Here is a 26,678-nt window from a genome sequence, read left to right as displayed (position 1 = left end):
TGATCTGAGCCTTATAACCTGCCTGTGAAAAAAAAGTTACACTGAAGGTTAATATGTTGTGAATAGCATCAATGAAAATTAGCTTCTTGGTTAGAGGTCTTTTGTGATACATGCTTACACAGTTTTCTAAGTGTTCAGAGTTCAAATGGGAAAATATTCTCTTTATGAATTAGGTCTTGATTGGTGCCAAGAACTATGTTAAGTGCTTTATATGCATGAACTCATTGAATCCTCACAAAAGCCATATAAGATATGTTTCATCCTCACTTCCCAAATAAATACACTGAGGCTCAGAAAGTCAGTTAAATGATTTAAGGTCATACTAGTAGCAGATGCCTGAAACTGTGACTTAAACCCCCACGTGTCTGAGAGGAGATTAATATCATGGTTTGTACATAGTAAATGCTTAGTTGCTATTATTATGCTATAATTATTCTTGATACTTGTATTATTATGATCGAGGAAATAGAAAGCTTTCAGTTATATAGTATTAGTTGCGATGAAATTCTTTATCTTAATTGTCTTGGCTTCCTGATTATGATCCCAACTGTCACACTTTGAGTGCGACTCAAAGGTCACACTCTCAAAAAGCAGGTGATATATACAAGGGAAGCTATGAATGAAATGAAGGAAAGCTGGAGTGCATGCATGCCAATTTAAAGTGGCAGTTGTCCCTTCTAGATCTGGTCATTTTGTCCTGTAGGAAGACAGGGCTCTTTTTAAAGTGGAATTTGAAATAAAAAATTTTGTATAAAGTCATCTAATTTTCAAAGTAAATAAGTAGTATTAAAGAGAATGTAAGGAGATTGCAGGCCAATAAACCACTACTGTGGGTCAACTTTAGCTTTCAGATAAAAGCTTGCCACTTCAGTGCCTTACCTAAATTGCTCTTCCCTGAATAAATCTATTTCATTCTATCCATTCATTCATTTGTTCATTTATTCATTCATTCATTCCAGGATAGTCTATTAATGATTAGATATTAAGCATATTTGTCTCCAGTTATTCTCAAATGCATCTTCCTGTTCACTCTTGCAAATCTTAATTTCATTCATACACACACACACACACCTGCTGCTTTTATCACCAGGGAATCTTTCACGTTAAATGTTATTTCTATTCCCTGTGCTAAATTCTGCTCATTTTTCCAGACTCAGTGCCAAGACCCCGCTTCAGTAAAACATTTTCTGACGATTCCAGCCAATGCTACTTGCACTATTTTTATTTTTTGCCAAATATAGATCAGAATAAGTTGTTTAGCAATTTATTGCCCTGGAGATGTTTTAGCTATATGATTTTTGCTCCCTCAAATATGTCAACCTTTTTCTCTCCTCTTGTCTCTTAAAATGTCTATATAGAACAAATATTTTGTTTGGGGTAATCATAATTTACTGTTCACACCTAAGACATTTTGAGAGTAGAAGGGAGCACTATTAAAAATTAAGCTTGGCAACTGGCACAAACCAGGGCAGTCCCAGACAATCAAGGTGTATTGTCATTTTAATTGTCAAACTTGTATTTGATCCTTTCACTGCCACCACAATTCCCAGTCTTCTTTTGAGCTAAAAGCTGTTGTTTATTGAAAGTCAGAATCATAGATTTTAAAAAGAAGTGAGTCAGGCAATAATAGCACAGCAGTCTTCACAACAAAATGCAACCAATGAAATATATTTCACAAACTTGGTGCAAAGCAAATTGAACTGAAATGTAGGTCACATACCAACTTTATAATCATCGTCAAGCCACTATCAGCAGCCTCATGGCTTTTATTTCATGATCTATTTATTCTTTGTAGAGTCTGTCAGTTTGCCTCTTAGGATTATAGTCTGTAAGGAACTTTTTGCTTAATCAGAGCTACTTAAGTCTGACATCGCCACCTCATGCTGTCCTATGTGCTGTCCTTGCTTCTCAGCAGTCGGCCTCTATATCCCCTGCTTAAATTTGTAATCTGCCTGTCTCATTCCACTTTAGTTCCACAGGGAGGAAATCATTGGGTTTCCTGCTGTCATTTGTCCACAAAATAGTTGATTTTGACAGAACATTTTCTATGCTCTTCACTCTTCGACCTCTGTGTTAAGAATCTGCCCCTACTGGGTAATACAAAATATTAAGGCCCATAGCTTATATTGAAAATTCTCAAGGAAATGGATCCCTTAGCCATAAAAGGTTGAAGTTCCCTAGACCTAAAGGACTACATGGTGCCCCTTCCTTTGTTCCCATCCTCATAATTGCTCCCTGCACTGCTGTGCCAGTTGACTAGCCACTTTCTGCAGTTTCTCTCTAGCCAAACTTTTCTCCACATTTCTACCTGACTGATTTTTCTGAAATAGAAATCAGACATCAATCTTCTGTTTAAAATTATTTAATGGCCATGCAGTTCTAAACGCAAAACTTGGGCATTGCTCTTAAAGCCCCCATGATTTTCACCCAACCTACCTGCCAGGCTTATCTCTCACTATTTATTTATGTACATCCAGCCATCTAATTACACTCTCTGGAAGTACAATATAATTTCATATTTCTGCTCCTTTTACAAACTCTCTCAGAACACTTTATGCCCACAATCAAAATCTATAAATTCTTAGTCATTTTCTAAAGCTCTGGTTAAATGATGCTTCTAGTACAGATAAACACCTAGGTAAAGGTAGTCACTTCCACGTTTGCACTGCTTTGGCACTGTGTACATATTATATGAGAACCACCATATGTCCCAGTTTGCTCAGGATAGTCCTGGTTTATGCCTGTTGTCCTGGCATCCTTAATGGTTTGGCATTTGGCCTGTATTTTCCATTTTTTAACATAGTATCATTATTAATAGTCCATTGTATTTGTTAGATCTCCATGTTGTATTTGATTTTATCTGGTAATGTGTGATGTATGTTTGCAGTGGTCAAGGTAATTATAACACATGGTTAAAAATAAAAGACAAATACTGATAACCTATTATCTGTTTCCCAACCTTTTCCAGATGCCAGGTAATTCACACATCCTTTTCAAGGACAGCATGTAGGACACACATAAAATGAAATATTCTCAGATATGAATGCCTAACCCATTTTGATTTTAGATGGCAGTGGGAGAAATATTTGAAACTGTTGCCCTGATAGCTATTTTAGTATATCAGCCAGTTTGCCACAGTCTTTGATGTACTTTTAAAGATACATACAGCTGCCAGGCCATGAATTGGCAGGATTAGTGGAAAATATGTGAAATATGTTTTCTGGAAGTATGTGCAGAAATAGAGGATGAGCACTGGAGATGTAGACCTATAAAATAATAGTCTGAATGTTCTTACCATGAATATATTTGCTATTTGTTTTATAGTGTAAGTTCAAAACTACTTTATTATATAAATTTTCTTTTATTATTTTACAATAGACCTTTATGGCAGCAATGGGATTTTTAAAAGTTCATGTTTAATCAAAAAGTATTACTGAATATTCGCTTCTTAAGAAAGCTAATGTCCACCAGGATGTACAAACGGAAGGTCAGTGCAGTTGAGAGGTCTATCAAGAAGAGTCCAAGCAGAGATCAAAAAGCATGTCAGACAAATCTGTCCTTGCAAAAATTGAAACTAAGCCCAAAAATGTAGCAGAAAAGGATCTAGAGTAATTTTTACTACTATTTACAAATCCAAGTGTTTTAGTGGATCCAGAAACATATTTTTTTAAAAAGTAGGGAGTTGCACATCACCCCACTTCAAAAAAGAAACCTGTTTAATGAGTGATAAAACATTTTTAGAGGGGAAATCATGTACCAATTATTTATTTTTCTATAACCAGAAATTAGTGGAATATTGAATTAAATGAGATATTATTGTCTTGTGTATCATATCAACATTTTATAGGCTAGTGAAGAGGGCAGGCTTATATACTAAAGTATGAAACAATTAAATGATGATCCAAAGCCATGATAGTGCATTAAATACAACTTCATCATTTTAAAGTATCTAATGTATTAAATATATATTGATCATTTTAAAGTAACTACCTTCATTAGTTATGTTCTTTTTTTTTTCAATGCTATTTCATTGTGGTAAGAACAATGAACATGAGAATTACATTCTTAGCAAATTTTTTGGTATAGAATACATATTCTTGACGATCAGTATAATGTTGTACAGCAGATCTCTAAAGCTTATTCATCTTGCTTTTTTTTTTTTTTTTTTTTCCGGTGACCGGCGCTCAGCCAGGGAGTGCACCGCTCATCCTTATATAGGATCTGAACCCGCGGCGGCGGGAGCGTCGCCGCGCTGCTAGCGCAGCACGCTACCGAGTGCGCCACGGGCTCAGCCCCATCTTGCTTAACAGCAATATCACGTCCATTATATTTGTTTTCTGTTACTTATAACACAATACCTGAAATTGAATAATTTATAAAGAAACAAAATTTATTTCTTACAGTTTTAGAGGCTGGATAGTCCAAGGTTGAGGGGTACGTCTGGTGAGGGCCTTCTTCTTGAGGGGAATTCTCTTCAGAGTCCCAAGGCAGCTCCGGGTATCACATGGTGAGAGGCTTAAGAACATGTATTAACATGCTTGCTTGCTCTGCTTATAAATCCACCAGTGCCCCTCTGGTGACAAACCACTCTACCCATTAGTCCATTATTCTTGAGGGCACAACCCTCACAATCCAGTCACCTCCCAACTCTGCCACACTGGGGATTAAGCTTGCATGTGAGCTTTGGAAAAGACAAATGTTCATACTGTAGCATCAATATTGACTAGTAACTCCCATTTTCCCCTTCCCCTAAGCCCTGGCAAAAACCATTCCACTATTTGATTCTATGAGTTTGTCTATTTTAGATACTGCATATAAGTGAAATCATGCAGTATTTGCTTTCAGTGACTGGTCACTTAGCATAATGTCCTCAAGGTTCACGCATGTTGTCGCATATTGCAGAATCCTTTTTTGAGACTGAACAGTATTTTATTGTGTGTATATACCACATTTTTGTTATCTGTCTACAGACATGTAGATTGTTTCCACAACTTGGCTACTGTGAATAGTGCTGCAATAAACATGAGAGTGCTAGTATCTTTTCAAGATAGTGATTTCAATTTTTTTAGATAAATACCCACAAATGGAATTGCTGAACCTTATGGTAGTCCTATTTTTAATTTTCTGAGGAGCCTCCATACTGTCTTCAATAGTGGATGCAACATTTTGCATTCCCACTAAAAGTGTGCAAGGATTCCACTTTTTTCACATTCTCACCAACACTTGTTGTCTTTCAATTTATTTTCCATAACAGCCATCCCGTGAAGTATGAGGTGATATCTAATTGTGGTTTTGTTTTGCATTTCCTTGATGATTAGTGACATTAACATTTTTTCATATCTCCTCATATGCCTTTCTTGAAGAAATGTCTATTCAAGTTCTTAGTCCATTTTTAATCTGGTTATTAGTCATTTGCTACTGAGTTATGGGGGTTCCTCATATATTTTGGATATTAATTCTGTATCAAATATATGGTTTGAAAATATTTTCTCCCATTCTTTAAGTGGCTATTTCACTCTGTTGATTATTTCTTTTGCTGTGCACAAGCTTTTAAGTAGTACATAGTCCCACTTGCTTATTTTTGGTTTTGTTGCCTAGGCTTTTGATGTCATCTGTGAAATCACTGACAAGACCAATATCTTGAATCTTTTTCCCTATGTTTTCTTCCAGAAATTTACATTTCTAGAAAATTTCCAGAAGATCTTATGATTAAATCTTTTAATTGTTTTGAGTTGATTTTTGTGTATTCTATAAGACAAAGGTCAAATTTCATTCTTTTGCATGTGAATATCCAGTTTTCCAAGATGTATTTGACTATCTGGGTTATTGGTGGTTCCATATGAACTATAGAATTGTTTTTCTTTTTTTTTCTATTTCCATAAAAAATGCCACTGGAATTTTCATAGGGATTGCATTGAATCTGTAGATCACTTTGGGTAGTATAAACATTTTAACAATCATGAACACAGACTGTTTTTCCATTTGTTATTATTATCCTTAACTTCTCTCCTCAATGTTTTATACTTTTTCAGTATATGAGGGTACTTCAAAACATTCATAGAAAAATGGAATTACAAGACAAAAGTAAAAAATATAAAATTTATTTTTCAACATAAACTCCATCAAGTTTAAGATACTTTTGTAATTGATACCAGCCATTTAATCCATTCCTAAAGAACTAAGGGTCCTGAGAATTTAATCATGTCAGTGCAGTCTTTTTTTTCCAGTATTAACTGGAAAAAAAAAAAAAAGAAAGAAATGGGTTCCTCTTTTAAAGATTTTTTAAAATTAGAAAACATAAAGAAGTCAGAAGGAGCCAAATCAGGAGTGTAAAGTGAATGCATAATGATTTCTCATTGAAATGCTCATAAAATCTCTCCCGTTTGATGAGAGGAAGAAGCAGGAGCATCGTCGTGGTGGAGGACGACTCTCTGGGAAAGCTTTCCTCAGGTGTTCTGCTGCTAAAAAAAAGTCAACAAACAAAATGCCTTGAATATCTAAAAAAAACTGTTGCCATAAACCTTGCTCTTAACTGGTTCTCTTTTGCTTTGACTGGACTACTTCTACCTCTTGGAAGCCATGACTTTGGCTGTGCTTTGTCTTCAGGATCATACTAGTAATGCTATGTTTCATTTCTGGTAATAATTCTTTGAAGAAATGCTTCAAGATCTTAATCCCACTTTTCATAATTTCCATTGAAAGCTCTACTATTGTCTGCAGCTGATCTGGGTGCACCAGTTTTGGTACCCATCAAGCAGAATACGCAAGTGTAATTTTTCAGTCAGAATTGTGTAAGTTGAACCAATTGAGATGTCTTTGGCGTTGTCTTTTGTTTCTGCTGTGAATGTCAGTCCTCTTCAATTAGGGTGTAAACAAGACTCATTTTATCTTCACAAACTGATGTGGATGGCCTGCCACTGTCAGCTTTATCTTCAGCATCATCTTGTCTCTTCTTAAAATGAGTTATTCATTTGTTAACTAATGATTTATTTAGGGCATTATATTAGTCCATTTTCTGTCACTTATAACAGAATACATGAAACTGTGTAATTTGTGAGGAAATGAAACTTATTTCTTACAGTTTTATAGTACAGGGAGGGAACGTCTGCTGAGGGTCTTCCTCTGGGTGGGAACTCTCTACAAGGTCCCTTGGTAACACAGTCAATCACATGGTAAGTATGGCGAGATTTCTTTACTGTGCTTTCCTTATAAAACCACCAGTTCACACCCATGACAACCCAATAAACCATCAACCTGTTACTCCATGAATAGGCTACTTCATTCATGAGAGCACAGTACTCATGACTCAATCATCTACCAAAGGCCCCTCTGTTCAAGTACCATAATCAGATTTTCCACCCTCCTAACACTGTTACAGTGGGGATCAAGTTTCCAACACTTGAAAATTTAGGGGACACATTTGACCCATAGTAGGCATTGTCCCCATAAACTTTTCATAAAACATCAGTGATTTCACCAGTCTTCCACCCAAGCTTCACTATAAATTTGATGTTTGTTCTTGCTTCAACTTTAGCAAAATTTATGCTGCTCTGACAGGAGCTGTTTGCAAACTGATCTCTTATCCTTCTTAGTGCCTCAAACTAAATTCTATTCAGACGTGTTATAACAAGTTAGTATGAGTTTATTTTGGTGCAAAAAAAAAAAAATTTGAAATCCATGCAGTTTTTCATAATCCATATTTTTTATCCACTCTTTGAAGACACCTTGTAGAAGTCTTTCATCTCCTTAACTAAGTTTTTCTCCTTTAGCTGAAATATTTCTGATGACTGGTACTCAAGTCTGCTGATTCTTTCTTCTGGTTGATCTAGCCTGTTGTTGAACACCTCTACTGTACTGTTTAGTTCAGTTATTGTGTTCTTCAGCTCCATGATTTGTTTGGAACTTTACTATTTTTTATATCTTTTTGTTGAAATTCTCATTTTGTTCAAGGATTATTCTCTTAACGTCAGTGAGCATCTTTATAGCAGTTATTTTGAATTCTCTGTCAGGTAAAACTTGTAACTTCATTTCATTAAGGTTGGTTTCTGGAGATGTATTATTTAATTTGGAATATTTTTGCCTTAATTTTCCTTGATTCTTTATATTGGTATATGTGCATTAGACAAAGAAGACACCTTTCACTGTTTTCATGGACTGGTTCATACAGGAGAAGACCCCCACCAACCAGTCTGGGCAGACATTCTGGGGTCTCTAACAATTCTTTTCCTCCCCAAGAAGAAATAGGCAGCTATGGTTTTTATACTTGTTCTGTGCTGAGCTAGTGGGAGGAACTATGGCATTTACCAGTCCAAATTACCGTCTCCATTTTCCATTAAGTGGTTAGATTGCACTTGACCTGTTAGAGCTCAAAGACCGGCAAGTCAGTTGCCAAGTTTGAGGGCATCCCCAGAGAAGTTAGTGTACTGGGAACATGAATCAACTTTTTTCCTTCTCAGAGAAAAACTGATAGCTGGGATTTTTTGTCCACTTATTTTATGCTAAGCAGCAGGGAGGACATACGGCATCAACCAGTTCAAGCTTCCATCTCTGTTTTCCCCTAATTAGCTAGACTCTGCTGGTCCCATCTGTGCTCTAAGACTGGCAAGACAGGAGCCAGACCTCTGTGGAGACACCTCAGAAAAGTTGGGGTGCTGCATGTATAAACCAATCCCTTTCCTCTTCTGGAAGAAGCTGAGAGCTAGGAGTCTCTTCCTGATTATAGCACTGTGCCAGTGGTAGAGATTCTGGTGAGGGGTGCCTGAATCTTCCCACAAGCTTTGGTGAGTCTGGTTTCACATTCACCCAGGGTACAGGAGCCTTTCAGTCTGTTTCTGGATTTCTCACAAAGAGAATTTGTTTGTGAATTGTTGCTGAATTGGTGTGTTTGTTAGGCAGAGTAGTGTCCAGAGCTTCCTATTTTGTCATATTGCTGATGTCATTTTTATGTTCTTCTTAGTGAAATTATTTCCTAAATGAAAGTGCTCCATGGTATTCATTTATCGTTGGCACCATGACATCTTTGGTATTAACAGAGTACTGTATTCTAATAACTTGCTAAAATGCTATGAATGATAACATATTTTGATTGAGAATTTACTGTGTATAATATTAAATCATTTTTGTTGAGACTTCATATCTAACAGTGTTTGAAAATTTTGTTTTGTTACTTGGTATTCTTATTTAATGAGTAAATTGCCTACAAATTTTAAGATAATAAATCATTGAAATAGAACTGGGGTTACTGGAGGGGGGAAAAGGGTAGGGGGAGGAGTAAGGGAGAAATAGGTTTATAGACACAAAGAATGAGTACATTTCATAATGATGAATATGCTAACTCTTCTGACTAGATCATCACGTATTTATACAAATACTGATATTCAACTCTGTACCCCACAGATATGTATAATCATTATGTTTCAATTAAAAATAAAAATAAAATAAATAAAATAAGTTTTGCACTTGCAAAAGGAAAAATAAAAGCTATTTGGATTAACTACATGTTACCTGTGAAAATATTTAAGGTGAAATATTTGCACATTGCTATGTGGGAAAAAAAATCAAATAAAAAATTTCCTCCACTTTAAAGAATTAACCCTGAGCTTACTAGATATCTCAGCACCTAAAAAGAGAAACATTTTCTCATGTCCTATAAAACCATCAATTGAACATATCAACAATTTCAAATGTATTAAAAGTACCTTTAACAATACTAATAAAAATAAGAATGTATTTTAAAAGATACATTTCTAAAAAATAGTATAAAAAAAAGGTATTAAATATATCTAAGAAACCAATTAAGAATGAGCGTATGTACTATGAATGGTTTTTTGCACTGGTTATTTTTAATGTTTAGAAATATTTATATTTTAATCCATATAAAGATGTTTCTTGGTGCAGATATGTCATTTAATTTTTTAGAAATCGTTACATTTTAAGATAGTTTTTGTATAGATAATTATTTTGAAAAGTTCATCAATATAATATCAGTTTTGCTAATAGGTATTTTTAATTATATACTTTTAATTATTTTTAGCTTCTTGTTTTATGTTTAAGGATTTTTTAGTTTGTATGACAGTCACCAGATTTTAATATCTATTTATTATTTTAAAGCTACATATATATCTCCTGTTCCTCTTAGACTGTGTTTCTTTGAAGGGTAAGGTTGTTATCCTATTGATATTTGTATCGCCTGAGCTTAGCATTGTACCTGGTACCTGGTACTTAGTAAATGTTAAACGAATATAATTGAATGGGAAAATTTTCTAACAATGTAAAACTAAAAGCACACAAATACTATATATAGTCAAAAGTGATATGAAACCATTTTTGTGATTTTTCTCATTTGTTTCTCAGTAATTCTGGTCATCTCCAAATATTAGAATTCTATGTGAAATTCGACTCATATAGTCTTTCATAATCTTTGGATATAAAATCAGTTTCCTATATAGGTAACTTTCCTATATAGGTAATCTTTAACCTCACATGCCTTTCAATTCCACAAAGATTTTATCATCAATTATATTCTCACTTTTGTTCACATATTGGAGTATAAGAATTAGTGAAGGCAGAGGATATGGTCTCTCATTAAGATATATCTCCAACATCAAGTAAAATGCCTGGCTTAATAATTATTAGATGAAATAAATAAATGCTTATGTATTTTTAAAACGTATTTCTATGTACTTGGAAGTATATTACAACACTGGCTTGATGTTTCTTTTCCATAACACACGTTAAGCAACTTTGTTTCCCTCCTGGGTTGATAGGAATGTCCCTGTCATGTTGCCATCCATTTTAACATTATTTGCTGTATTATTAGATGTACCCTTAGTAACATAATGAAATTCTAAAGATAGCCACATTTTTGAGTAGCTGGCAGAGCGTAGGCCTAATAATGATACTGAACATTCTTTATAAAATTGATGGATCATGTACAAAGCAGGGGCTCAATCAAGGGCAAAATTCTCGAGGGTGAAATCCACCTCTAGGCTACCATCTACATTTCAAGTATTTTCTTATTGATTTGATTCTGGATGGAATTTTTCTTCAAGGTTAAGTATGCCCATTACCCAACTTGATTTCCTTATAGACAGTGAGGTGAAGAATATGGTGTCATTTCTCAGTCAATACAAAAATATAAGGCAATAAAACTGGAAGGGAGAAATGTAGGGTCTTGTGAATACCAAATTTGGACTATGACCTTGCCGAATCTCCTGACACATTGCGAAAAATATGTAAAACTGTTCTTAAACAAACTAAGCAATGACTATTAAAATCTATTAGTCTTTAAAGATTCATTTCATAATTGATATTTTTCATAGAATTATGCATGTAATTGTTAGAATAGGACTTTAAGATTTTATCTGATCCTAAATCAGGCAGGTAAAATGCTACCATGCCAACTTTACAGATGAGTCAGCTAAAAGTTAGGAAATTAATTCAACCTGATCAATATCCCTTTCTTAATACAGTAGACTAAGTCTCCTGCATCTGGTAAATTACTTATTCACCTATATGACATCCAAAGTTTTTATTTTTTGAAAGGTCTTGAGATAAACAAGTTTGTACCAAAACAATCAACTTTCTGAACAGAAAGAGAACTTATGAGTGGTTTTAGTGTATTTACTATTTTTATACCAAGCAACACAATACAAAAACTGGAGTGTTAATTTGCCCAAGGTCACCACAATGGCAACTCAGACATTATCTCTGTTTTAATAAAGTAATCATCCATATTTTAGTTGGAACCTATGCTTGTACTAGTTAGAATTGTGAAATCTATATTAAGCAAAGCGCATATCTCCAATGAAATTGCACTGCCAATTAAATGGAAACAAACATAAAGTAAGAAGTCAGAAGTATATTTACAGCCAAGGTGAGTTTTAATCGTGAGAACTCAGCCATATTCTATAGTATTTAGTGCTATTCATTTTGTTTTGAAAATATCCTCAGATTATCCAGACTAGATTAAAGCAACATAAAACGTAATATAAATTTTTTTACCTTATACTTGGAATAAACGTCTCTGGGTTTCAAAAAAAAAAATACCATATTATAAATATACCTTTAGCATACACTGAAATAACTAATCGTGGTTTTGTTCATCATTCATTCATTCTACAAATGTTTACTTGATAAACTATTTTTAACTGTTATTGAAAGTTCTCTTCAAATTTTCATGCAGAAGAACAATTTATTTCTTCCTAGGGTATAGCAAAGCTTAGTTTGAAAATCACTTGTTACTTAACAATGAATGCAATTAACTCTTTCAGTGGATTTATATCATTGATGTACACTGAGAGTATTGTAAAAATGATTTCTAAGTAATATGTAAGCTTTCTCAAATAGAAAATAAATTCTTTTGTAATGCATGATGAAGATGCACTTATATATAATTAGCGTAAGACAAAATATCTTCAAAAACTTTTTTATTCTTTGTGTGATAAGTAGTTATGAAATTGTATTCCTTTAACATGTCTAGTTTTTTTTTTTTTTTCATATTCCGGGTAATGAGATTTACAAAGAACAAAACTGCCATGGATATAAGTTATTCATTTTTAGTGGAAATAAAACAATTCCATTTTGAAAGTAATAATCTGTCACAGAAAATTTATTCCTAATTTATAATAACAACCAGATAGAAAAATTCATTTAGTTAGAAATAGGTGATATCATGCGAGGTAAAATCACTGGCATAAAAAATAGAGTAAAAATGAGAAGATTTTATATGTTTACTAACTGTTCACTCTATTTCTTATGTCAGGGATTTTACCTCCTATTATGAATTTATTTCTAACAAAATTATTTTTATCTAGTTATTATAATAACTTAGAAGTCATTTGCAATGACACCAGTAGCATAGAAAAAAATTGCATAGGTGAAATTTTTATTTATTTTTTTTACATTTCAAATCTGAAAATTAAACTAATTTATAATTTTACAAATATATTGGATGTGGTAAGTTGGAACACCTATTGTATATCTAAGTAGAGAAGTTAAATAATCAGTTGAATAGAATGGTCTAGAGTTCAGGAGAGAAGTTAAAACTGGATTTATAAATTTGGAAGGCATCAAGTCAAAAATGGTATTTAAAATCATGGGATTGAATGAAGTTACCCAGGGAGAAACCGTATAGAAAGAAGGGAGAAGAACATTCAATACTAATTCCTGAGGTATGTCAGCCCTTGGTCATTAGGTTAATAAGGAAGCACCAGCAAAACATAACAAAAAAGAGCAGCAAATAAACCAGAAAAAAAACTAGAACAAGCGAACAAATTACAGGCCAAGAATAGAAAGGGATTGAAGATGGAAGGAATATAGTCATCCCCTCTATCTGTGGGAAATATGTTACAAGACCCCCAGTGGTGCCTGAAACCAGGGATAGTACTGAACCCAACTGCCGTCAGTAATAACGTGTCTGTTGATGTCTTCCACTCATAAATTTAATGCCTTTTCTATCTTAACCAAGCACTTATCATGCACTGTGGCCGTAATTTTTGCAGTTTGAAGTGTGACTGCAAAACTAGCACAAATTTCATTTTTCTTCACAATTTCAGGGATAGAAGATTGTTCTTACTCTAGATCTTTGCAATCTCAGCATGTGATTTATTTTTTCCTTATAAGTCCAGAACTTTCACCTTTTCACTTCACAATAGCACTTTATAACTTCTCTTTAGTGTATCTGAATTGCCAGCATCACTACTCTTGTGGCTTGAGACCACTGTTAAGTAGAATAAGGGAGACTTGAACACAAGCACAGTGGTACAACAACAGTTGTTCTGATTACTGAGATGGCTACTAAGTGAAAAATGAGCAGGAAGCATCAACATCTTGGATATTCTGGACAAAAGGATAGTTCAAGTTCCCAGCAGGACTGAGCTGGATGGAAGATTCCATCACGCCACTCAGAATGGAATGCAATTTAAAACTTATGAATTGTTTATTTCTGGAATCTTTTCATTTAATATTTTGAGTCACTACTTAAATATTCAAAATATTAAAAACTAATTTTCATAAGTGTTCAAACCTGCATTTATGAATATAGATTAATAGTATCTTAAATGGAAATTTTAATAGCTTCTTTGTCTTGATACTTAATTGGCATATACATCAAAGTAAATGTACTTCTTAGTAATTCAAAATAATATTTTATTTCATTAGCTTGAATAATAGGACTTAACTCTGTTAGTAAATGTGTCATACATGTGCATAGAAAAACAAAGGTTGTGTTCACATGGTTTCATACTACTCTTCTTTTTTTATAATAATTTTTAACTTTTTAATTTTTAGATCATTGTAGATTCATATGCACTTTTAAGAACCAATACAGAGAGGTCCTGTATACCCTTCAGCCAGTCTTCCCCACAGATAAAATTTTGCATAGCTATAGTGCAATGCCACAACGAGAAAATTGACATGAAGCAATCCACCAGTCTTATTCCCATTTACCAGTTTTATATGCATATGCACATGTGTGTGTGCTTACTTAGTACTATGTAGATTTCTGTGACCACCACTATAGTCAAGACACAGAACAGTTCCATCACAAGGATCCCTCTTACTCATTTATATTCACAGTCACCTCTCTCTATCTCCCCTGACACTCAACCTGAGCAACCATGAAGCTGTTTTCCAATTTTAAAATTTTCTCACTTAAAGAATGTTACATAAAAGAATCAAACAACGTACAACCTTTTGATTTTATATATTTTTTTTGCTCACCACAATTCCCTTGAAATCCATCCAAGCTGTGCATATGAATCATTCCTTTTTATTGCTGAGTAATATTCTGTGGTATGGATTAACCACTGTTTGTTTAACCATTTTTTTGAAGAACATTTGGGTTGTTCCTAGTTCTTAGCTGTTATGACTAAAGCTATTATGAACATCTGTATACAGGTTCTTATGTGAACATAAGTTTTCTTTTCTCTGGGATAAGTGCCTAAGAGCGTAATTGTTGAGTTGTATGGTAAGCACATGTTTAGTTTGGGAAGAAACTGTTCCAGAGTGGCTGTACCATTTTACATTCCCACCAGCAATGTATGAGTGATCCAGTTCTTCATGATCTTGTCAGCATTTAATGTTATCCTACATATATATATATTTTATTTTAGCCAATCTGATATGTATGTACTCATATTAATATCTCATTGTAGTGATGATTTGCATTTCTCTAATAGTTGATGATGTTGAACATCTTTTCTTGTGTCATATGAAGTCCTTTTTATTGCAATGTCCTTTGTTTACTTTATAATTGGAATATTGGTTTTCTTCCTTTTTTCTTTTTAAGTTGAGTGTTGAGAGTTCTTTATATACTCTAAATGTAAGTCGTCTGTGGGATTTGTCCAACACAAACATTTTCTCCCAGTATGCAGCTTCCCTCATCCCTCTCACAGTGTATTTCAGAAAGTATCTAATAATTCTGAGTAAGTCTAATGTTTAGCAACCAAAACACTATGCCATTCCTTGAAGCAAGTTACCACACAAATTATTTAATAAATAACAAATAAAAAGTATTTACCGTGCAGGCATTTAAAAATTGACCCAAGTACTTTTAAAGTTAATTCTCTAAAAGGGAGCAAATATGTGGAAGATTCTAAACCTTACACTTTAGAGTTTGCAACTTCAGAATTGATTTTGGTAGTAAAAAAACTACAGTTTGTTTCTATCTTTTGATAGGTTCTGTTGCCACCGCATGTCGTGACCCGGGGGTTCCCATGAATGGGACTCGAAATGGTGATGGAAGAGAACCTGGGGACACTGTTGTTTTTCAGTGTGACCCAGGATATGAACTTCAAGGAGAGGAAAGAATAACCTGTATTCAGGTAGAAAATCGATACTTCTGGCAGCCCAGCCCACCAGTCTGTATAGGTATGAATTAAAGAATAATTAAAATTTTATATAAATATACAATATTTAAAAACTTGCATTGATGTTATTAATTAAGAACTGTTTTGTAGAATAGATTCTTTACAGGAGTTTAAGATTTCAGAGGTCCATGAACCTCCCCAAAATGTACATACTGTAAATGATTATTAGTTTTCCCATTGGGTAAGGGTCTATAATTTCATTAGATTCTCAATGGTTCTAAGATCTTAAAAAATATATGAATCAAAGTTATCGAAAGATCTTGATCTTTCTTTACTATATAAATATAGTTATCATTTATAAATTAATTCAGACTCTGTATTTAGAATGAGCTGTACTGATCTTGCTTCTATAATGGTTATTTCTGCCAAGAAAGAAAAATTTATCAGAACCTATGTTAGAGTTTCAAAGCTTTGACTTTCCATTCAATTCATGTATTTCAAAAGAATATCTTTTCATTTGGATAATCTAAGGAGTTCAAGGAGCTTGGTTCAACTATCTGCTTTTTGTCTCCGTACTCTGTTCTTGAATCCCCAAGTTGGACTCTAGAAAATTAATATACAAGTAATTTCTGTACAGGGTTTGAGAGTTAGAGGAATGTACCACTTCTGGAATAAAAATGGTGAGAAAATCTGCTATATATTAAACTTCCTTGTTCAAGTGTTTTAGTTCTGGAGTCATCTTGAATTTACAATACAATTTGACCAGATTATGTTTTCTATATTCAAAATTTTATGTGTTTACATATTCTCTCCCTTACTACACTGTAAGCAACTTGAGAGATTCCATAGCTTGTTCAACATTGTATTTCTAATGGCATTCAGCACATGCACATTCACATGTTTTAGAAGGAAAACCTTATTTTTTTTATTTATACCCAACTCACAAATAAATTTTCAGTATAATTCTACAGTGATTCATTTTTAAGTCTCATGGAAATAGGAAAAGTGTTCAGTCCCTTAGTTAGAAGTGAGCAAACTCAAGCACTCAATTATTCAGATTTATTTTACCCCACCTTGTAACTTCTCATAGGAAAGTTGCAAAATCAAATTCATCAGTCATTCAATGTGTCCCAGGCACTGTTCCAAACACTGGAGATGTAGCAGTAAAACAAGATTTAAAAGTTCCCTGTTCTTGTGAACCTACTTTCTAGTGAAATAAAAACTAAAAATACCTGAATTTTTACATTCATCACATTTTCTTGAATTTATATGTTGGACTTTTAAAAACACTAAATACACAGAAACAAACACATCTAAAGTCCCAAACCATCCAGGAAGTAGACAGACTGTTCTATATCTCTTCTGCACAAAATGAGGCACATGAAAAAGAAATAAGCTTATTATAGAGACTTTTTTAAAAAGTAGAAAATAAGGACATATCGTAAGCCAGTTCAGATACAGCTTTATCTCTCTTTACACTTTATTTCCTGATTATACTTCTGTTGTTCTTCATGCACTATTGCAAGATTCTAAACCATCAAACATCAATCAATTTACATTTACCATAACTACACTCATAAAAGTTAGAAAAAAAAGAAACTTTTCAAATAAAAAAAGACTGAAATAGTTTTTCATGTTTGTTTCAAAATGTTTAAATTTGTTTCCTACACACTTAACCTGAAAAATTCCAATTAAATTAAACCCCACATTCTAATTTATTGGAATTTGCATATCTCACAAAGAAAATCTTTATGTAAAGAGGAAATAATAGAACACCACAGACTTACTGTAGAACTTCTTGTTTTATTCTGATACTTAAACCTGATTAAAGTGTGTTGCTTATTAGAATTCCCAGAAGGTCTTTATTATGTCGAATGCTTTTATATAAAATTCTAATATATTGAACAGCTTTATAACAAAATTCTAGAAAACACTAAAATTCCAAATGCATAAGATTAAACAGTTCTAAAATAAGCTGTTATAAAATTCCGCTTATACACAAGAATATGCTTTAGCTAGAAAGCCTTAATTCTAAGGGGGAAAAAAAGTTGAACAAAAAATCATAAACTGAGCAGATTGTGTATAGTTTTTGTACAGATTATGGTGCTGTGTATTATTTTTTGGAAGGAAAAGATATCTTGGGGGAGAAGATATGCATTAGAGCTTCTCCGAGGAAGAAAATATCCTAAAAAAAAAAGTCTGAAAAATTGCTAAGACTGCAGAAAGCTTGACCTCTGAAACTGATAAGAAAGAACTCTGTGATTGGAAATACTATCCCAAAGATTAAACCCTGAACTTTTTAGAAACTCCATAAGTCCATGCCTTAGACCCTGGAGCATAAGACATTTTGCTTGCATGTAGAAATAGTCAGCCTTATAGCAAGTACGAAACAGAAGAACCTCATTTTTAAGAGTTAATAGAATTCATTCAAACAAAAATTGACAGTGCAAAGATTACTTTGACATTGCCAGAAGGAAAATAGCAGCACTCAATGTGAAGGTAAATAACAAAGACATCAGTGTGGTTGGGCTGCTGAAAATGAAGACACAAATAAAATTGAATAGGTGTAAAAAAATTAACAAAATTGGAAAATAGTTATTAATAGTTGATGTCCATGTAACTGACTCACTAGAAACTACACTCAGAACAAATCACTAATGTCAGAATTCCATAGAAACTAACTGAAAATTTAATTCATGTATCTCTATGACTTATGTTTTGGATGCTTTACAGTTAGATGTGTAAAAATAAAAATGCATTTCTAAATTCTATTTAAAGCTGAGTATATTTAAAAGGGAATTTTCTTTAATCTCCGAGTGTTTGTGATTTACTAATGTCAGATAACGTCTCTGCTTGTCTCACTGGCTTTGGTATATTTTCCAAATCAACCACAGCATGAAATATATTGGGGCAACCTTAATAAATAATTTAAATAATAGACTAAAAAGAATTTTAAAGGATATTATGCCCAAATAATACTACAATAATCATGAACTCTATTATGAAGGTACTGAAAATATATATAATGGATTTTCCTGTATCTTTTATGATAGGAATGTCCATGTGTAACATATATATGTATGTATGTATCTATATATCTGTATAAAATTTCTAGCAATAAAAAAGACCAATGTTCCCAGTACAAAATAAGAAAAATTGAAAGAAACAAAATAGCTTTACCATTTCCTCCAAAATTAAACATAATCTCACCACCTTATCACCTGAAAAAAGTCAGAGAATTTTGCTATGTTTCCAGTCCTTTATGCATGTATGCATACATACATTCAATTGCTATTACACATATTTTTCATATTTTTTTAATTCACATATAATTTTCAAAGCCTCAAAGGGAAAATATGCTATTATTTTTATTAAAACACATAGCAACAAATTAGATTGCACATTTATCTATAAGTATATTGTAACAATTTTTATAATAAATATAAAGAACCCTAGCAATTCAACAAATATTTCTGAATTATGCTGAATTCCAGGCATAAAATAACATATTAGATACTGTCTTTAGCTTATATGTTAGTGCTGAATGCTGACATCTGAATGAAATATTTAAACAAAATATGGTAAGGGAAATGACAGAAAAAGGCAGAGGTTGCCATGGATACCAAAGTGGGTTGGAGAGAGCTGAGGCAGAGCCCAGGCTGGGTTTTTCCAGGAAAACTTCCTGGAGGCAGTGATGAATCTTAAAACATAAGTAGAGTTATATAAATGTATAACGGAAAAATACGTTTCAGGAAGAAGAAATAGCATGAGAAAAGTCATAGAAGTGCAGGGAACTATAAGTAGTTTGATAGCATTTGTGTATGATTTATGAGTGTAGAGTGACAGTTGATGAGATTGAAAAGGTTATAGGGGTCAGGTCATGAAAACTGTACTAGAGTTGGGGTATTATATTTTAGGCAATATGAAACAACTGCATAATTTTATGCATAGGAATAATACAATTAGATGTATTTACTGGGAAGCCAAATTGGAGAAGACAACATTACATTAGAGGGAATCATTGCAATAATTCTAGAGAGAGATAAGAGTCAGATCTAGAAACGTAGTAGGCAAGGAAAGAAGAGCATGTTGAAAACATCTGTGAGGTAGAGTCTTGGTAGGGCTTGAAGATGGACTGAATATAAAGATGCAATGAAGAAGAGGGAAGAATCTTAGGCCTCTCATTTGGAAATACAGGTGATGATAGTGCTAATCAAATAATTTACAAACACAAGAAAAGAAGCAAATTCGATTTGAGATTTTGGTATTTTGTATATTGTGTGTTTGATGTATCTATAGACAACCTGACAGTGACATCCATTGGATACCTTGGCATATGTCTTAGAATTCAGCAGAGAAATCTGTGGGAGGAGACAGGAAAAAGAGTCATTGGTGATTCAGCAATACCGCTTCTGGCTATATTTCAAAAAGCACTGAAAGTAGAGTCTCAAAAAAATATTTGTATATCTCTGTTTATAGCATCATTATTCACAATAGCCAAAAGGTGGAAACAACCCTAGTATTCATTGTTGCATGAGCGGATAAAGAAAATATGATATATACAAACAATGGAACATTATTCAGCTCTTTTAAAAAGGAAGGAAATTCTGGTACATGCTACAACAGAGATGAACCTTGAAGATCTCTTGCTAAGCGAAATAAGCCAAAATTTGGATATGGTCAATAAGGAAGAATGTAACAGAGTAAAAATTAGGAGAGTCAGGTAAGGAACTCAGGAGAACACCAAAATTATAAGACGAAGTGAAGGAAGAAGTCCTTGACAACAAAACTGAGATCTGTACAAAGACACTAGAAGAAAACTTGAACTAGAATTCCAGAAACTAAGAGATTGGTTGACGGTAAAGGACAACAGTTAAGAATGGCTATATGTATGAAGAGAAATATAAAGGCAGAAGAGTCCCCATTATATTTGTAAATACAGAAGTTATTTAAGGATGAGCTAGGAAGTGTTTGTATTGAGGGCAAAGTGCCTGAGGGAAATAGCAATAGTTGAGGTGAGAACAGCTGGTGGAAAGGACCAAATAAAGACATCTAGAGTCCCTAAGTAATATAAAGGTTATCGTATCTCTACAAATATAATTTAAAATAAAAACAATTCTAAAACTTAAGATAATTTTTCTCATGGTGAATACTTTGGCGTTTTTCTTTGAGCTACAAACTATTTCTGCCCCTTTGGTAACCTGCTTTGCTAGTCATTGTAGTCTGCCTATAAGTGAGTACAGCATGTAGGTGCAGATAGAGACCATGAGGTTAGACTTCCCTTTCAAAAGACTTTGCTGTGTCATTTAAAAAAACAAATCCAAACTTAGTAAGGAGAGACTTTCATTCAAAAAGGATTGCTGCAAGTGTGTGTGGAAGGGAGGGACTATTGCAATAATTGGAGGGGGACTACTGCAATAGAGAGAACACTGTGTCCATAAGATATGCACATATCTCAAGAGTTAGGCAAAAAACATTTTTATATTTTAGAGAGGAGTAAAGAAATCTAGAAAGTAATAGGTTTGGGAAAGTTAGATGCAAGGACAGCCTGATAGGATAGTAGATCACAGATGGTTGTACTCTAAGTCCAGCCTATTCTCAGGACGGATCCTCTGCTGGCTCAAATCTGAGGGAGGGACAAAGTTCAGGGATCCAGAATGTGGAAGGAAGCTTAATCAAAGTTTGGTAAATAAGCAGTTTATTCAGATTGACCAATGAGAATAGCAGGTCATTTGAGGTAAAGAACTGGAATTTGCAAGGCATGTGTCCAGTCCTGTCATGAACAAGAGGGTAAAGAGGAGCTTATCTAATTCATAGTATGTGAGTCTTATCAGAATCACATAAGGCAGGGCGTTTCCTTACAGTGAGCCATTCTCCTGAGCACAAAAGGGTGAGGGGATTTCTTAAACTTCTGGTAAAATTCAACACTGTCAGTTGAAAAATAAAGATGAAAAGAAATAGGTCATAGGGAACTTTGTTTTATTTTTGAAGTGAAAAAGACGAGCATGTCTGTGGACTAAGAAGCAGCAGCTAGACAGAGTAAGGAAAATAATTAATTGAACAAAGGTTTTGGAGAAGGGAGAGGGATTATGTGAAAGGTTGAGGGTGTCATCTTGATTATTAGGAGGGATTCTTTATTCTCTGATTGTAGAGAGAAATATTCAGGAGGCATTTAAGATTGGAGATGGAAGACTGCAGAAAGTTGAGATAGTTTGTCTAATTATATGATAATATACCAGAAAAATATACAGGTGATAGAAAATTCATTCAGTGGTGAATGAATTAAGTCTGAGCAACAAAATATTCTCAATATAGTAGAAGCTGAGGTCATCTTCTGAGAGTGACAGAGGGACAGAGAGGCAAGGAGGAATGCAATAGTACACATCTATAATTTAGATGGCAAAAATTAATAAAGTGTAATAATGATTTTACATATCTTTCCTCAGGTAAAGAACAGTGGTGCTGAAACATTGGCAGACCAAATTTCTCCTTCTTCTAAAACTAGTTTTATGCTGTCAGGAAAATCTGTATGCCTGATAGCTAAATAGTAACATTTATGTCAGAAAACTACAATTAAAAAACCCAGATAAGAGAAAAATTCTTATGTGCTGATTCTATGTAAGTGACATAGTAAGAACATGAGAATCCTAATGTTAATCTCTCTCACACACATAAACATGTGTGTTTATATCCCTCACTCTCCCACCCCACCACCAGAGAGCTCCATATATTTCTGCATTTCCTTTTTTTTTTTTAAGATTCCACCTCTGTGCAATATATTATTTTTTGGACATAAGCTGTGTTTAACAGACTTCAACAATAATCTCCTCAAAAAAATCTATTCTCTGAATTTCACTAACAATTTAATTTTTTAAGACCCTCTATTGAAGCGCTACAGAAAACTTTGTTTGGAGCTGCAATAATAACTGCCTGTTTTCATCAACAAGTCTGACAACAGCAATATAGGAATTCTTAATATTCAATATGAGTGCTTTATTATAAAATGCTAAAAGTTCTCAGATAATTATCCATTCTCACTCCTTAACTATTATCAAAGTCTTTTCCTCCATACATACGTAAAAGGTGCCAAGAAAGACATAAAGTTGAGCCAAATATCTCACACTATATTGTTCCGTTTATTATTAAAGGTTTTATTTTGCTTTTTTTGTTGTTTCTAATTTTTAACCTTCAGATTTGTTTCTTGTAATTAGAGGGAAATCATCTATACCCCTCTTTCAATGCTTTTCTTTTCCCTGAAACAAAAAAGTAATGAGAAGTATATATGTAGTTTTTGCTTGTCACTTGAAGCCAGTACAGCAGCTAAATTCAGTGTATGTATGTATTGCATACAGTCACGTGCCTCATAATGACATTTTGGTCAATGAAGGATCACACGTCTGATGATGGTCCCAGAAGATCATAATGGAGCTGAAAATTTTCTATCACTAGTGATGTAGCTGTCCTAATGTAAAAGCCCAATGCATTATTCGTGTTTGTGGTAACGCTGGTGTAAACAAACCTACTGTGTTGCCAGCCATATAAAAGTAAAGCACATACAATTATGTATATAACATAATATTTGATCATAAATGACCATGTTACTAGCATTGTTATCATAGGAGATGACGTCTTTGTAAGTGCTATTGCTCTGAAGATTTTCCACTGGGACAAGCTGTGGAGGTGGAAGAGAGTGATACTGTATAAGCATAGGATAATATGTGTGTTTGTGTCTTAGTTTTTTTAAAAAAATGTTTAAAAGTAAAAGAGTTAAAAAAAATTTGAAATAGACAAAAGTTTATAGAATAAGACATAAAGAAAGAAAATATTTTTATACAATTGTACAATGTGTCTGTGTTTTCAGCTAAGTATTATTACAAAACAGTCAAAAAGTTTAAAAAAATAGAAGTTTATAAAGTAAAAAAGTTACAGTAAGCTAAGGTTGATTTATTGTTGAAGCAAAAACAATATTTTTCTATAACTTTAGTGTCGCCTAAGTGTGCAATGTTTATACAAAGTTTATAAAGTCTACGATAGTGTACAGTACTGTTCTAGGCTTCACATTCATTCACCACTCACTCACTGGCTCATCTGGAGCTACTTCCAGTCCTGTAAGCTCCGTTCATGGTAGTGCCCTACACAAGTGTGCCATTTATCTTTTATACAGTACTTTTACTGTACCTTTTCTATGTTTAGATATACAAATACGATTGTGTTAAAATTGTCTACAGTAGTCAGTACAGTAATATGCTATAGAGGTTTGTAGCCTAGAACAATACGGTACACCATATAGCCTAGGTATGTAGTGGGCTATACCATCCAGGTTTGTGTAAATACACTCTATGATGTTCACACAACAATGGAATTGCCTAAGAATGCATTTCTCAGAGCATATCCCTGTCATTAAGTGACATGTGACTGTATTGTAATAGTCTTTCCTTAGAGAGAATACAGTATCCAAACATCCAGTACTATAGAAGTCAGGTCTGTGTGAAACCTCATAAACCATTTTAGAGAAGTATTTTCACACATATTTTATTATTCTCTTAAGGGGTTTTACTTGTTTGTTTAAATTAAAGCACCCTGTGGAGGCAATTTAACAGGATCTTCAGGATTTATTCTTTCGCCAAACTTCCCTCATCCATATCCACATAGCAGGGACTGTGACTGGACAATTACTGTCAACGCAGACTATGTTATCTCCTTGGCATTTATCAGGTAAGTTCTTATACATTTCTACATTTAAAATATCTTTCTAGTTGCTTTGCTTTAGCATTTGCACTAGGCAAATTTTTACTTTAGTACATGGAGTTTTCCTTATTATTATTATTATTATTTACTAATCTCAATACTGATACTTTATAATAGTTTACAAAGCCTTGAGTAATAGTATAACTGTTATACTATACTAACATCTTCACCACATTCCAGTGCAGAGGAAATTTGCTAAAGGTTGAGTAGTTTGTTGACTCTCATGAGGTTTGATCTCTTTATAACCTTTTCTTCCTCATCACTGCTTCAAAAACTTTCAGTTCTTCCTAAACTTCAAGTTTTGAAAAGGTCAGTGCTTAGAAGTTTTTCTCTCTCATACGTGCACTACCTAAAACCTTTCTTGAAGCATCTAAAATTCCATGTGTAGCACCACCACTGGGCTTGGGAAGACACATATTCCTAACTACTTTCCTTTCTGGTGGTCTCATAAAGTCAAGGTGACAAAGAAGAATTAGATGAGTTCTTTCTGTGTGATTTTCCAGCAGAACTTGTCTCATGATATAGCTTACATGGGAGAGTTCCAAAATTTACGTTAGTTATTTATCAGTGTAAATTGCAGCGTTAGCTTAGTTCTGAAGGAGGGAGGGATGTAGTTTGTGTGTGAAAGAAGGCCGCTGGATTTGAGCCCTGTCTCTGTGACTGTCAACTTTGTTACTTTGGTAAGCTGTTTATTTGAATGAGCCTCCATTTCCTCACATGGAACCAATGGTCCATATCACAAAACCTGGCCTCTTTCTCTTTAAATTTCAATAGAAGTGTTAGGTAAAAGCAACTCAAAGACTTCCTCAGCAGAAATGTTCCTAAACTTCACTAAGATTGATGTAATCGGTGCATTGAACATAGTAACACAAGCCTTCCTTCTGCCACCAGTGTGTTAAAGCTGCTTGGTATTTATGTAACTGTTAAGCTTAAATATACAGTATTTTCTAATATATTGAAGCAGGTTTTTTTTAAGTAAAACAAAGATAATTTGAACTCATAAAAATTTAGCAGAAGTGTAACTATATGGAATTTTTAGTTATATCATTTTTAGTAATACATCGCTAATTGGTAACAACAAAGCAAAAACTGAAAATGTTAGTTATATGCCAGGGCCCTTTTATAAGGCAGTTTACTGAGGTAAATACTATTATCATTCCCATTATCACAGATGAGGAAATGGCAGTACAGACATTAGAAATATCAAGATGAATGATATAGGGCTTAGTTTACTTACAAAATTATTCTTGTTAATACCTTGGGGGTAGAAGACTGTATTACATGAAGCATGTGACCTAAATTTGATTCTCAGCTCTGTCACTTATTATGTGACCTTAGGGAGATCACTGACTTTTCAGGGCCTTAGTGTACTCATTGGTAAAATGAAAATCATAATCCCTTCTTTATACCACAAGATTATTGGCAAGAACAAGTTAATATTCATAAAAGTGTCCTGTGAAATATAATGTACTACTAGAGTGCACTTGCTTCCAGTTTTTCAGGAAAAATAATCATTACAACTAAAACTCTAAAATTTCCTATATAGAGAACATTTTTTGTTTTTATTTTAATTTTCAAATAAGTTATAAATCAAAATCATATTTATTTAAGCTCAAACTAGAAATTAAAAAGAATTGTACTGAATTCCACTGTTATGTAGGCTTTTAGCCTTCCACGTATAATAAACACTACTCTGTCATTTACAAAGCACATGCTTACAGTGATTCTCCCGAAAGTAAGATAGACAAGAAAGTTGTAATATTGAAAGAGGCAAAATTCTGAAAGTTTGTGTTTTGTCCCAGAACACGGGTAGGTAATAAGTAATGAGATCAAACTTAATCTTCTGATTTCTCATAAATTGTGCCAACAGTTACCAAAATTCAGGCCTCAGTTCCACTGAAAGATTTCAAGATAAATTAATTGCATTAGACTTGTGAAGCTACTGAATAAATTAAAACAAAAAATAACAGTGTGGTGGTCCCGCAATTTTCTCATGTTACAGGGGCCCTTTTATTTAAAAAGGTTGAGAACCTCTGCACTATCCCAGTCTATTTCCACCATCATTTATAAACAGGTAAACTGAGTAGTTGGACTCTTCTCCTTTGTACATTTACACATCAC

At 33.6% G+C, this 26,678-nt stretch overlaps 1 protein-coding gene across 3 annotated transcripts in view; it reads left to right on the top strand.

The window, feature by feature from the left end:
- CSMD3 (CUB and Sushi multiple domains 3) overlaps positions 1–26,678 on the top strand; it is a 1,171,099-nt gene that overhangs the window by 882,522 nt on the left and 261,899 nt on the right. For all 3 annotated transcript variants that reach the window (XM_063079089.1, XM_063079088.1, XM_063079087.1), the window contains 2 exons: positions 15,679–15,870; positions 24,386–24,524. In XM_063079089.1, coding sequence (XP_062935159.1) covers positions 15,679–15,870; positions 24,386–24,524 — 331 coding nt within the window. The remainder of the gene's footprint in view (positions 1–15,678; positions 15,871–24,385; positions 24,525–26,678) is intronic.

Source organism: Cynocephalus volans, chromosome 15 (genome assembly GCF_027409185.1).
Source record: "Cynocephalus volans isolate mCynVol1 chromosome 15, mCynVol1.pri, whole genome shotgun sequence".
NCBI classification, from domain to species: Eukaryota; Metazoa; Chordata; class Mammalia; order Dermoptera; family Cynocephalidae; genus Cynocephalus; species Cynocephalus volans.
This window is presented reverse-complemented; position numbering and strand designations above follow the sequence as displayed.